The sequence below is a fragment of the Anas acuta genome, chromosome 8 (assembly GCF_963932015.1).
Source record: "Anas acuta chromosome 8, bAnaAcu1.1, whole genome shotgun sequence".
Classification (NCBI taxonomy): domain Eukaryota; kingdom Metazoa; phylum Chordata; class Aves; order Anseriformes; family Anatidae; genus Anas; species Anas acuta.
The window spans coordinates 12,384,243-12,397,617 of NC_088986.1; the positions used below are offsets into that span (position 1 = coordinate 12,384,243).

Consider the following 13,375-nt stretch of genomic DNA (forward strand, 5'->3'; position numbering starts at 1 on the left):
AGTGCAAGAAAACAGTCTAGCTGTGAAGGCAGAGATTCTTTTTTTAGGTCTGTTTAAGAACTAACTGAAGTCCTGCATTGTCCTGGCATTAAAAAGAAAGAAAAAAGAAGTGTGAAAGTTATTTGTTTAGAACCCCGTAGTTCATGGATTTGCAATATGTCTTAGAGTTCTTGGTGTTGGAGTATGACTCTCAGTGCCACCAATGTTGTCCCACCAACCCCTTTGTAAGCTTTCTCACCTGGCCATCACAAACTTTGAGAAGCTATTAGTCTATGTCCTTGATTAGAGTTGATTTATTTCTCAAGCTATGTGACAGCTGAATCTCTTAGGTCCTTCCTTCAGCCTGTGCTGAAGATGCCAAAAGGAGGATAAGTGGAAAGGTGAAAGTTAAGGAGCATGCATCTCCAATGAAGTCATACTCTTGTATTTTCAGATTAAACTTTCCCCTGGGTTAAAGAAATTGTTCACAGTCACAGCAGTGAGTGCAATATCTGTTATTTTTCTGGCCCACCATTTTAAAAGAAGACGTGGAAGAAAAAACAAGCAAGTGTCACAATGGGAACCAGGCCATCTACTATTAGAATGTACCAAAGCAGCTGCATCAGAAAAAGGTACGCGAAGGAACCCCAAAGTTTTTTTGGTTAGTCTGTCTTGAAGGGGAAGCAAGGGGATGTGAGGGTGTGTATGTAACAGTATACAATAGTAAAATAAATCATTTTCCTTTAATGCTGATCAGGTTTTAATTGTTAAAGTAAAAATTGTGCAAAGTAGGAAAGTTACAGTATTTTATAATTTAGCTGGTCTTAAAGCTATTGTTTTAATTGTGCATTTGGACTAAAACTATTTTTATCAGTAGTATATTAACAATTGGGGTTGCAGTTCTTGTGGATGTATTGCCACAAAACTGAGAAAAGCAAATTTAAACTTTATAAGATGGGAAAATAATAGTGCTTAATATGCATACTTATTTTATGGATATCAACTGTTCTAATTCATAATTTCTAATGTAGAAATGTAAATGAAAGAAAAATTGTTGTTTGCTTCAAAACTGGATTTTATTGAAAAGATTAGACACAGTTCTTGCTAGTTCTTGTTAACACAAGATACAATGTTTTCAGTTTTGTAGAATCTTTAAAATGAGTGTATTTATTAGGTTCAAGTTGTTCCAGTAGCCGACAAAACTTGACTCTTTCTCTGAGCTCTGCCAAGGAAAAAGGATCACAATCTTGTATCTATGCAAATGGCGGACTTTTCAGTAAATACTCTGGCTCAGTTCAGAGTCTGGTCTCGGTAAGTGATTTAAGGCTTTTCAGTGTATGTTAACTTGCCTTGGATGTGCACCTAATGGTTTCATTGACCTGAAACAACTTTCCTGAATAAGTTATGCAGCCTCAGAAGGCTTGAGATACTGACTGCATGGAAAATGACCTGTTTGTAGGGAATTTATTGTACTTTCTACATACTAAAAATATTTTTTATTGTTCTTACTGATTCTGTGTCTACTGCCTCTGACTCTTCCTGTCTTATGTCTAACAACTTCATGAGGATGCAGATGTGTGCAATGGAATGAGCCAAATCTATACAATTTAGTGCTTCTGAAAGCAGGATTCCTTGTATCTTGCACTCAGTTATGCATTCCTGGCCTCTATATATAAAATGCTCTGGTGCATTTTAGACCATTTAGTGAGTCACCTTACTGACTTGGCAGGAAAATCACTTAAAAATTGATGATTTCTTATTTATTATCTTAGGTTAGTGAATTGAATTGAATTTCTGAATGCTAGAATTGACACGAGGGTAAAAGCAAAACCTTAGTGGAGAAGAGGTAGCGAGATCTTTCCTATCTGATCATCTGCTCCTAGACTTGCAATCTGGAACAACATGGCTTAATTCAGGGAGGACAGAAAGAGAAGAAAAGAGTTAAGCTCCACTGTTCCTCTGGTTAGAGTACAGAAATAAATGAATATTCTTTCTGCTCCACTGATACATGCAGATGCTATAGTGTGGGTCCATTAGGCTGCATGCGACCTCTGTTTTGGTGAACAGCACCTCTAGTTAGGAACTATTTACAGGATGAGAAGTTTAATGCAACATAATATCTGTAATGTTTTGCCTAGGAAATGGGTTGTTTTTAGGAATTAACAATCATGTTTACACATGCTTCTCACCTAAAAGCTGAAGCCTCTTCTTTCAGCTGTTCTCAACTAGGAGAAGGAAGTGGCTGTATATTGTTTTATGTGTCTTGTCAGGCTTAAACCAGTCTTTGTATGTTTCTGTGCATCTATGCTTGCTTCCCTTACTTTCAGAGAGGCACGTGCAGGTCATGTAATAGACCCTGTTTACATCAGTCTACACAACAAGTTTTATTTTTTAAACTCTTATTATAATCTGCAGTGGAAAATAATATTGAAAATCACTAATTACTTTCTTACTTCAAGAAAGGAGCAATAATGACTTTCAAAATATTGGCAAACAACACCCTAGCATTAATAACAAAGGAAACAATACATTATGCTTAATCTGAAAATAATTGTGCTTTTTCTAAAGTCTTTTAAATGGTAATTTGTAGGTAAGACTAGATAGATAACTTGGACCATAATGTACTCTGGAGGAATGTACTTTTAAGGATACCTAGTATAACAACACTTCAAAATGTATTTATTTTTCAGGTTCAGAGTGCCACCTCTTGTCACAGTTGTGCTTGTGCCAATTCTAACTCTTGGGATAAAGCAGACGAAGATGATATTAAACTTGTCAATATTCCAGTGACAACACCTGAGAATTTGTATTTGATGGGTAGGTTATGATAAGAATATTCAATATCTAATAGCAATGAAAGTAAATTTCTTGGTTTTATGGCAAAGTGATGCTTGTGCAATACTGTGGTAATTTATTCTACAATGTCTTGTGAGCATGTGTCCAAGAACACTTCCATTAAGCTTGCTTAATCTAGTGTTAGGTTTTTAAAAATATATTGTTGTGATTCCTGTATTTGTAGTAGTAAGCTATAGAATCGTTTTTAGAAATAAATTGGAAAAAATACTATTGTCCTTGTTGCTTTGTGAATTTCCTTATCTTAAAAAGGCAGCTGTCATGTGTTTTTGGTTTTCTTTTTAGACTGGGAATTGCTATTTTTAAAAATTACAGTTTTGCTGTAATTAGGCTAGTTATCTACATAGTTTTCTAGTAGTTCTTCATAGTTTTCATAGTTTCTGTGAGCCTAAAATACATATGGAAGCTGTGTGTTTGATTGAGTGAAGGTTTTTCTGATCTACCCTAGGTATGGAGCTTTTTGAAGAGGCACTACGTAGATGGGAACAGGCACTAACTTTCCGTAACAGACAAGTTGAAGACGAAGCAAGTTGTAGTTCCATCAAGCTGGGAGCAGGAGATGCAATCGCAGAAGAAAGTGTAGAAGTGAGTATATTTAATCTACTGATGCTGCCCTGAAAATTCACTACATTTTGTTACATTAATATTTTAAACTTCTACATTGCATTTAAAGGACTTTTTTGCTGTTGTTAGTTAGTTTGGGTGTGACTTCTTGTCAATTGCAGCTACATCAGTGTTTACATCTGGATGGTATTACTAATACCAAGCTACAAAGCATTTCTTTAATCAGTTCTCTGCACAAAATCTCTTGGGTCATGCCTTCCTTTTACAGCTGTGAGAGGATATTTGCTTAGATGCAGGTCCTGGGAAGGATGATAAGTTTATGAGTATTCACAAATAATGTGCTTGAACTTTATTTGTATCCCTTTGTTCTCATGAACTAAATGATGAAATATTTTGAGATAAACATACAGCTGCACAGTTTTCATTGTTTCTAGTGCAGTAAACATCACATATAATTTTAAAGTATTTTTAAGTTTAGTATTTTTAATTATGTTAAATAAAACATATATGTTTAGAAAGGTGCTTGTATTCTGGATGTTGAAGTGTACATCTGACAGAGTCTTTGTGCTGTTTGTTGAAAATTAACGCGGCACAATGAACCCTTTGAAGATTTAATAAGATTTGTTTGTAAAAATCTAAGAATATAGACCATAAACAAATAGCAAATATTCTTATGTCATTCTTCTTGCAGGATATCATCAGTGCTGAATTCATTCATAAGCTTGAATCCTTGCTTCAGCGAGCTTATCGTCTTCAGGAGGAGTTTGAGGCCACCCTTGGTACCTCAGATCCTGCTTCTCTAGCTAATGATATTGGTGAGTACTACTATTTTACGTTTTTATTACTTGTAATAGTGCCCCTTGTGGAGGGATCTCACGGAAATATCCACTGAGCAGTTTCATTTTTTATACACTTATGTGAAGTTTGATGTAGTATTTGTATTTTAACTAAGAAGGGACTGAGAGGATTTTTTTTTTCCTCATGTGGACTGTCAGTATATATCAGAATTTCCAGAATTCTACTCAACTTTCTAAAGTTTATCTTGACTCAAGTATTTAAATATTTATGTACTAAGAACATATTATGCCCTTCTATAACATGGACATATTAGAGAAATTAAAAAGAAAGTTTCATATGTCTTTTTGAATTTTCAAATCTAATACTACTGCACCCTTTCATAATTCAGTATCAAGCATCTGATCTCAAATAACTGTCAGACTTCAAAGGCAGAGCACGTTTTGCAATTAGTTTTAGTTTCTTTTTTAGTCTTGTTTGTTAGGCTTCAGCTTGGCTGGCACAAGGTGGCAGTACTCTCATCTGTTAGCCCTCATGTTGTCCTGCAACTTCTAAATACAGCTCTGAGTAAGGTGGGAATTAAATTTAGGTCAAAACTAGCTTTCTGACATGTCTGGGTACATCTGCCAACTTATTCTTAAAGTAGAAAAATGTTTGGTTGTTTTAATTTTAGTGTCTGAAACCATAAGCCCTAGATAAAGTTGCAGTGTTTATCCATTATTTGTAGCTTATTTGTAGTTTCTGTCTTCAGGCAAAATTAATAAAATGGTATTCAAAGGTCTCTGTGTTTAATTATTGATTTATTTTTATTTTTGTTTCCCTGTAAGTATTTTAAATTGATATTTTATTTTTTTTAGATGTGATAATTTGATTCTTGTTTAGCAAGAGAATTGAGTTCTCTTTAAATATTACTTGTAGAAATCATTTGTGATCTACTGAATAGATGTTGTCAGTTACTTTATTATGAATTTTATTTGTGCTGTGCCAGGCATGCAGGGAAAACAAATAAAGAACTAGTTTAGTGAGCAGTGCTTCACTGGTCAGGATTTGGGGCTTTTCATCATGTTCAATTAATGTCTTGAACAGCAAGTAGTATATTAGAGAATGTATCACTTTTTTCAGAATATTTTAGAACATAAACAGACAACCATCATCTCGAACACGGTGGCACTTGATTTAATACAGAGGATGTTTTTGTGCAGTATTTGTTTGATGCAGAAACATTTATTCACTCACAGTTTCTTAAGTAATTTATGTTCATGTAGGATGTAACTACTAGGTATAGTGTGTGAATGTTTGTAGTAGGATATTTTTGAGATCACCACTTTTTTAGTAACTTTTCGGAGAAGAAACAGAAAAGTATGTTTGGGAGAATCCTAGAAGCTCTGTTATGGCTTTATTTTCCTGTATCACCATGAAATGTATATGTTAATATATATTACCACTTATTTTATTTCACTTCTCTTTAAAGCTTTGTATTACTCTTTTAGGAAGTGTACTAATTGTTGATCACTTTTTTCTGACTTCCTTTTTGAGTGTGTGTGTGTATGCATGTGCATGCATGTGTAAACAACAACAGGAATGGAAGGTTCAAGAGCTACCAGAACTAGCAGGTCCAAGGAAACTATGAAATGCCAGTGGCCAAAAGAAAGAAAGATGGTCCAGCATTCTTAGCAAAGAATAATATAGTGTAGAATGCAAATGGCAGTTCTCAACAGGAACAGAATTGAAGGTCTCTGCTCTGTATTTAAAACGAGGCAAGAAAGTGTATACATCTTTAACACTGATAAAAATGTGTATCATTTGTGGTGTAAGAGGCAGCACATGCTATGTAAGAATTGGTAGTCCTGGACAATTCATATCTGAAAATTTTGAAAGAAGCTGGGTAAAGAAATCACCCTAATCTATCACTTACCCTTCACTAGTCTTGGAAAGTGAAAAATGTTTCAAATGATTGGGAAATTGCCAATTGAGTTACAAATTTTTTTAAGAAGTGCAAATCATGAATTAAGAGTCATGCCTGTAAAATAATGCTGTTGCTAATTCATAGTTCTGTTACCCCAGCTGATAAGCTAAAAGCTGTAATTAGTGTCAGTTGGTATGTTTTTTTTTTGGAACCGTTTTTCTTGGACTGTCGGTTTTCTGAGAGATCTGCAATTTTGAGAATTGATACAGCATACATTAGATGATAAAAGCTAGCTCACTGACTTGAACGTTTATTGATGTTCTGCCCACTGTTAAGGGAAATGTTCCTAGAAAAGTGTTCTAGGGGTGATTTGCAGTCAAACACTAATTTTATCAGCTACATAGCTGATAAAAATTGTTCATAGGGCTTGAAGCTGATTAGAAATCATCATTTGGGGCATTAAAAGCATTGGATGGTGAAAAGTAAGGGTTGGTAATATTGATTTGAATTATTTCTTTTAAATGATTGCAATTTCATTTGAATACAGGCAGATATGGGTTGTACGTAGAGATGGGAGATTTAAAAATAATAAAGAAGCATTCTTGGAATCCCTTAGGATAGTTATTCATCACAGTCAATATACGTTCCCAGTACAGTGCAGTAGAAAAAGGACCACGTTGCTAATCTTTGGTTATGTGAAAAGGACAGTATCGGGATATTTGCAGAAATATCCTGGTTTTTATGGTTTTAGAATAGTGTCCAGTAATGTTGTCTCAATTTCAGAAGATATGGAAATACTAGCTCAAAGCAAGCCGTAAAAATGATCCATGTTTTGGAAGAACAAACTAAAACACAGCTTAAGTTGCGTATGTCCAGCTCTTTATTGAAGAAGGTACTGAGAGGTGACTTGCTTGTTCTGAATAGCGACTTACACATGGAAAAGTTATATCCTCCTGGGGAATTTTTAGACCTGGTTGTCTAAGTCATAACCAGATCCAGTTTCTGCTTGTTCAAGTGAAACAAATATAAGTTCTGAAGTAAGTTTCTCCACAATATGTTTGAGATTTTTTTCATCCTCCCCTTTCCTCCCTCCTATCTTCCCCTGCCTAGATGTATTTTGTGGATTTTTCTTCCATTTTCTCCATCTGAAGCACTTGTGATTAACCACAGCGGGAGGCAGGGCTCTGACAGTTGGACAGATGCTATCAAGCATTACCAAAAGATTTGCTACAAAATGTCTAGCTAGCATTTCTCATTCTGAAACCCTCAATTGTAAGGAGCTCTGAACTTGATCAGGTAGGAAACTTCCAAAGGTAAAAATTTCCATTGATTTCTCATTTTCACTTTTCTCTGTAAAATATTTTGCCACATCTCTGGGGCTCTTGAAACCGCTCCTGTCCCTTACTTGGCCACTCAACATAGGTGTTGCTCCTTCCCAACATTTTTATATATGATTCTTCCCAAGTCATGATTTCCCCTGTCTAATCAAAGTATGTTCTTAGTGGTGCTGTTGACTTGATATTCTTGTAAAAAAAGAAAAAAAAAAGTGATTAAATTTTGTGGTCCTTGCTTTCCTAGCCTGATACTTTGGCAGTACCTGAGCTGTACCAATCTCCCAAGGCCCCCGTTTCCTGTGTAGTTCTTCATAGCATCAACACATGACACTGGGAGACTGAGGCGGGGTGCTGCAGGCAGGGTCATGCTGCTAACACTTGGCCTATCACAAACATGGATTTCTCTTTGTGATCCCATTTACTAGTTGAAGTTGGTTGGCATGATGTATTTGCCAACGTGCTTTGAGAAATAGTCTTCTGGAGGAAGTTATTGGTAATGTGCTACGTGGGAGAGTCAGGAATAAGTTACCAGGGATACTGTTAGAATGCAAGAGCTCATCACTGCAACTAGTCTCTCTCATGATGTGGCTGAAATGCTTCTTCTCTGGCTGCTGTGACAGGTAAAAGATGACTTGTCAGAGTAGGCAGTCATCACTTGAAGTGGTTGTATGCTGTAGTCTAATTGCCTTTTGATTCTTTTCGTGTGAATTACCACCTCCAAATGATTTTCTTTCTAAGTGTGTGTAAATTACGTGTTTTTCTTTTCCCAATACTTCTAAATATTCAACTTTACACCTGTGGGTTCTGTACTGCTGCATAAATCTCTTCTTCCTGTGGGTAGAATTGTGCCTGGTGGTGGTTGTTTTTGTTGTTACCTGCAAATCATCTCTTTCAACTCTGTAACATCCTCTTGAGTTATAAATGAATACATCCCTGGAAAAGGTTTACATTTAAAAAAGATAAAATAATGGAACACAATTATGTTCACTGTGGTTGACTTCTCCGCTGGGCTTAAAATTTCTATGAATTATCATAGGAACCAGCAAGCTAAAACAGGATTTCTAAAGCAGAAGTATTTCTGGACATGAAATTAAAATGAATATATAGGGCTAAACTACTGTTGGTTTTCTGCTGATCTTAGGACTGTGAAACCTGGGCCTGGGAAGCCTACAAACAGGCTTTCCTGAGGCAGGCAGGCATAAGCTATACTGAGTGAGGAAGAAGGCAATTGGACGAAAACTGTAAAACAAAATATTCAGCTTGTTTTTTCTGAGAGGTAAACATGAGGGGGTAGAGGGATAAAGGCTTCCAATATTCTCTGTAGTCTGTTCTTGAAGAAAGTCCTCACTTTTTAGATCTTTTCTAGGAGGCTGAAAGGTTAGTCGAACTAACTTCGGAGGAATGCAAAGAGTTAGGAGAGAAACAATAGCTTTACTTACAAGCAGAATTGCAGGTCAGAGGTTAAAAATCTCATATTGTCGTGCTCCTTGTCAGTACTGAATTCTTAATTCTTGAAATTCTTATTTAGATTTCTACTGTAAAAAGGAATGCTGACACTCAAGCTAATGGTGACTTGTATAATGTGCCCCCTAAACATTTTGATAATATCAAAACCTATGTGTTAATTACATTTTTTAAAGGAAACAAAAATTTATACCATTTACAACAAATAAATTTCTTGAGTTACTGTGGTAAAGATCTCTCATAAAGGTCTGTGTTGTTGGATGGTAGGTATGTCTGTTTCTTTTTATAATTTTCTCCTCACGCTCAAAGATATGCCTGGCATTTTGGAGAGAATGAGCACAGCCTTTAACCTAGTGACAAAACGCTTTGGAAAACTTATTTACATATTAGAAACTTTTTTTCCAGCTGCCCTTAAAACAAACTAATAAAAATCTTTCAATACCTTCATTGCTTATGTAAAGATCATTTTTATAGAATCTGTGTTGATTAAATATATCGTATTTTACTGCCTAGGGATGGATATCTAGGGGCTGTATTTTCTTTCCTTCCTATAAACCCTTAATGGAAAAAAATATATAAAGACTATTACATTTTAGTTGGTTATGTGTAAGAAATACTTCTAATTCTCAGACAGGCACCAATTAGGAGGTGAGCAATTTGTAATAATTCACTTAGTTGTGCTGTCTAGTGGTACATACCATAAATAAAGTTCAAAGCAGTTAAACTTTTTAATCATAGATTGAACACTTCTTCTTGCTTTGTGTTCTCTGAAAATAAATTTTCATTAAATGATTTCTTCATTTCTTGGAGAAAAAAGAAAGTGCTTGGTAGTGGTTGAAACAGAAATGGGACATGGGCATTTGAAACCGAAACAAAAGAAAACATTAGGTTTTTCTTTGTATGGAGAAGTCTTCATCCCAAGAAATGTTCTTATAAGGGAAAGAAAATGATATTGCTAAGTCTAAGCAACAGCCCAGAAAAGTTATTCTTTTTTTTTTTTGAATATAATTTAGTAATTATAATTTGTTATAAAAGTTTTATAAAAGTTCAGTAACTGCTGAAGCTTGCTGCACTTTCCTGTGAGATCTCCTGTATTGCTGCAAGTCCTCGTTTCTGTTGCACAATAGGTATTGAAATGGCAAATATTTGAATTGGATACGATGTCTTCATCTATCAATAATATTTCAGATTTACTCTAAAGACACATTTGTCTGATAGTAATAACACTTCCATTTTGAATTGCATTCAGCAAAATTCTTAGCCAGAAAGCACCTAAACACAGGATGCTGAGATTGTAAAATGTAAGATTGGTAGTTGGAAGTTCGATTTAAAACTGTAAACAAATATTTCTGCAAACATTACATGTACTGAAGGATTGTAATGCTTGGCTCTCTCAGCAACACCCTGTTAATGTTAGCAATATTATGCTAAAAACACAAAATAGTTTTTCATGGACCTGCAGTGAAATTACCAGTACTAAAAAAAGGTTAGAATTTGATAATCTGTAATTTTATGTTGGTATTTGATAACCTGGGGCGTATGCTTGTACTTATCTTAAAAGCTGACGCTCAGCTGCCGTTTCATTGCATAGTAAAACAGATTAGCTGAAATCTTTTCAGCAGTGGCTCAAGATAATCTTTTTCACCATACACTGAGCCAGCACTGGAGGTCATTTCTTGTGTGTTAGCCAGGGGTAACGTGGCTGGAAGTTTTTGAAAATGCTTCAGTAAAATCAGATAGTGTCTGTTTCAGACCTGTGTTACCACTTGCCCCCCAGCTACGCTCTCCAGATCAGACCAGGCAGGCTAATTATACACCTTGTTGCTTTTCTGCAAATGGCATCTCTGAAGCCTGCTTTCTTTCTGTTCACACCAAAACTCCCGTTGAAGCCCTCATCTCTCTCACTTCGTGACTCCTGCTGTGTTCTCATGCCTTACCTTGTCCATTTAAAACTTGCTTCTCTCAAACAGACTTAAAAGAGCAAAGATGATTCTTAAAAACAAAAAAAGTAAAAACAAACAAACAAAAAATCTGTGACCAGAGCATTCCGTTCCCTTCAGGAGTTTGTCTTGAAGCAAAATGCAAGCATTTCCTCCTTTTAGTTCTAAAAGCTATTTATAACTGAGCCACAATTCACCTACCTGATTTAAACCCCCCAGCTCTGCTCTGTTAGCCAGTCCAGTGTTTCTCTTTTCAGTCCTCCGAATACAAAATCTGCCTACAATTTCTCAACTGTTTCTGCTCATTCCTTATGTGAGCAGCTGCACTCATTTCTTTCCCAAGGTCTCGTCTTAATGCGAGTTTTCTGCCTCCTTACAGTTACTCAGGCAAACTGTAATTGCTTTTGCCCACTTTTTTTCCTTTTTGTTTCCTCTGCCCATCAACTTGAGATCCCTGATAAAAGGGGTGAAATCTAATGAAGCTGTGCCAGTTCCGTACAGAAGTAAGGAACACTTGTACAATAGTTCATGCAGTTAGGACCTTACAATGCTATGCAGATAGGACTGGTTAACTCATGCTGTATTGTCTGTGTATTTATCATTTACCCCATAACAGCAAACACACGTGACTAACTCTACTTTAAAAGCCTATTTAGGGTTACAAACACTTTTTAAGTAAGTTAAATTTTGCAGAGTGTCTGAAATAATAAAATACCGTTTTGCATTAATATTATACATTGAGGGATTTTTTTTGCACTTTTTGAATATTAATTTTTAGAACTGTATCAAAAAAGGAGTGTGAACACCAAATTATTTTTTAAGAGTACGTCACACAAGACAGTTTTATTTCAGTGCTTCATCATTTTTAATCTTAAATCTTCATTCAGAACTTAGTGTGAATCTGCTTGTAATAAATTACATTATGCTGCTTATTAAAGTAATCCTCAAAAGAAATATTAGATTAGCTGTCCAAAATGTTTATAAATATATTGAAACAAAGTATTACTTTTAATTTTTTCTTAGGTGTTATTTGGTGTTTCCTTTCATTTTGAAGGAAGAGCAGACCATACAAATCAATCATAACTGACTGGCTTTTATTCAGGTCAGTTGATCTAGTTTTCTTGACATTAGACTAAAGATATATCAGAAATCATATACAGAAGAATATCAGACATTAAAAGCTGATTCAGGGCAGGGCAAGGATCTTCATCCACTCGTCAGTGAAATTTGAATTAAAACCCCCAATCTGCTGAAACAAATGAAAGAAATGTATAAATATTCCTTGATGTGAATAAATAGCACGGAACATTGTTTGTTTGTTTGTTTTACGACTCTTTGCTGTTTGGCACTTACAAGTGCTGTTTGGCACTTGTAAGGACAATGTTATGAAATTGTAAGGAAAAATTCAAACTAGAGCATCAAAACAGGTGAACAGGTCGCATTATAGGTCCTTGTAGCCCAGTGTTCTGTTTCCAATAGTAGTTGGCAATAGATCTGAAAGGAGTATAAGAAGTCTCAATATATAAAAGAATCTTGCTTAGCACAACTCTTGGTGTCCAGACTACTGCTAGAGACTTCTGCAGCCAAATTTACATCTGACCATCTGTTTTGGAATTGGACCTCTGTATGTCCTTTTCAATCCTTTTTATGCATTCGGCTTACATAATGTCTTGTATCTATGACTTACCACATCTTAATCATTTAAAAATAATGAGGAAAAAAAATCCACACAGTAAGAACCAGGGGAACTACTATGAGATGAGATGTAATAAATCTTTCTTCTTTTTGTTTAAATTTTACTAAGTCTCTCAATATGCTTCTTTCCCTCTTCCCTTTTCAACTTTTTTGTGCATACACAAAATCTGCCTGATTGTTTGATTTTATTGCTTCTCGTTTTAGTTAAGCCGAAGTCCCTTACATCTCCTTGTGTAAAACCATTGTGTACTTGTGTTTATACTGGCTAGCTCTCTGTATAGATTTCCAAGCTCACTGTATACTTTTTCTGAATACCCTGGCCAGAATTTATTATATAGAGTTCATGTGATGCAGACAAATAGGGGTTTGTAGTGACACAATACTTTTTATTTCCTGATAGTTTTCAGCGTTCTGGTTGTATTTTCTACCAGATAACCAAAGGACAATCACTTATGTGCTTCATTTCTATGATCCGTTCCTAATACAAATCCTATTTTTGCCTTCATATAGCTGAGGTTGTTCTTGTACATTTGATTGCTGTTAATTAAATTACTTTTTCCCCATGAGCTAACTGATTACTTCAGAAAAGTCTTAAAAGACGTGGGGCATGATTTTCCTCCTCTCAAGTTACATTGACCATGCTCAGTATGTCTTAATTCTTTATATCCATCCATTGTTTGGTATAGGAGTAGTATCTGCCATCTGTAGTTTGATCAACAGTAGAGCCCTTATTAAAGGTTTATATTAAGCTGCTTTTTTGTCATTAGCTTTTGTGAAAAGTTGCAAACAACAATTAGTAGTTCATCAATTCCATATTTGCTCTTGTTCAAGAACTCATTGACTGC

The 13,375-nt window shown here is 35.3% G+C and overlaps 1 protein-coding gene across 2 annotated transcripts in view; it reads left to right on the plus strand.

Moving 5' to 3' along the window:
• Positions 1-13,375, plus strand: part of MIGA1 (mitoguardin 1) — a 41,767-nt gene that overhangs the window by 2,515 nt on the left and 25,877 nt on the right. For both annotated transcript variants that reach the window (XM_068691069.1, XM_068691071.1), the window contains exons 3-7: positions 434-611; positions 1,154-1,290; positions 2,670-2,796; positions 3,281-3,417; positions 4,088-4,211. In XM_068691069.1, coding sequence (XP_068547170.1) covers positions 434-611; positions 1,154-1,290; positions 2,670-2,796; positions 3,281-3,417; positions 4,088-4,211 — 703 coding nt within the window. The remainder of the gene's footprint in view (positions 1-433; positions 612-1,153; positions 1,291-2,669; positions 2,797-3,280; positions 3,418-4,087; positions 4,212-13,375) is intronic.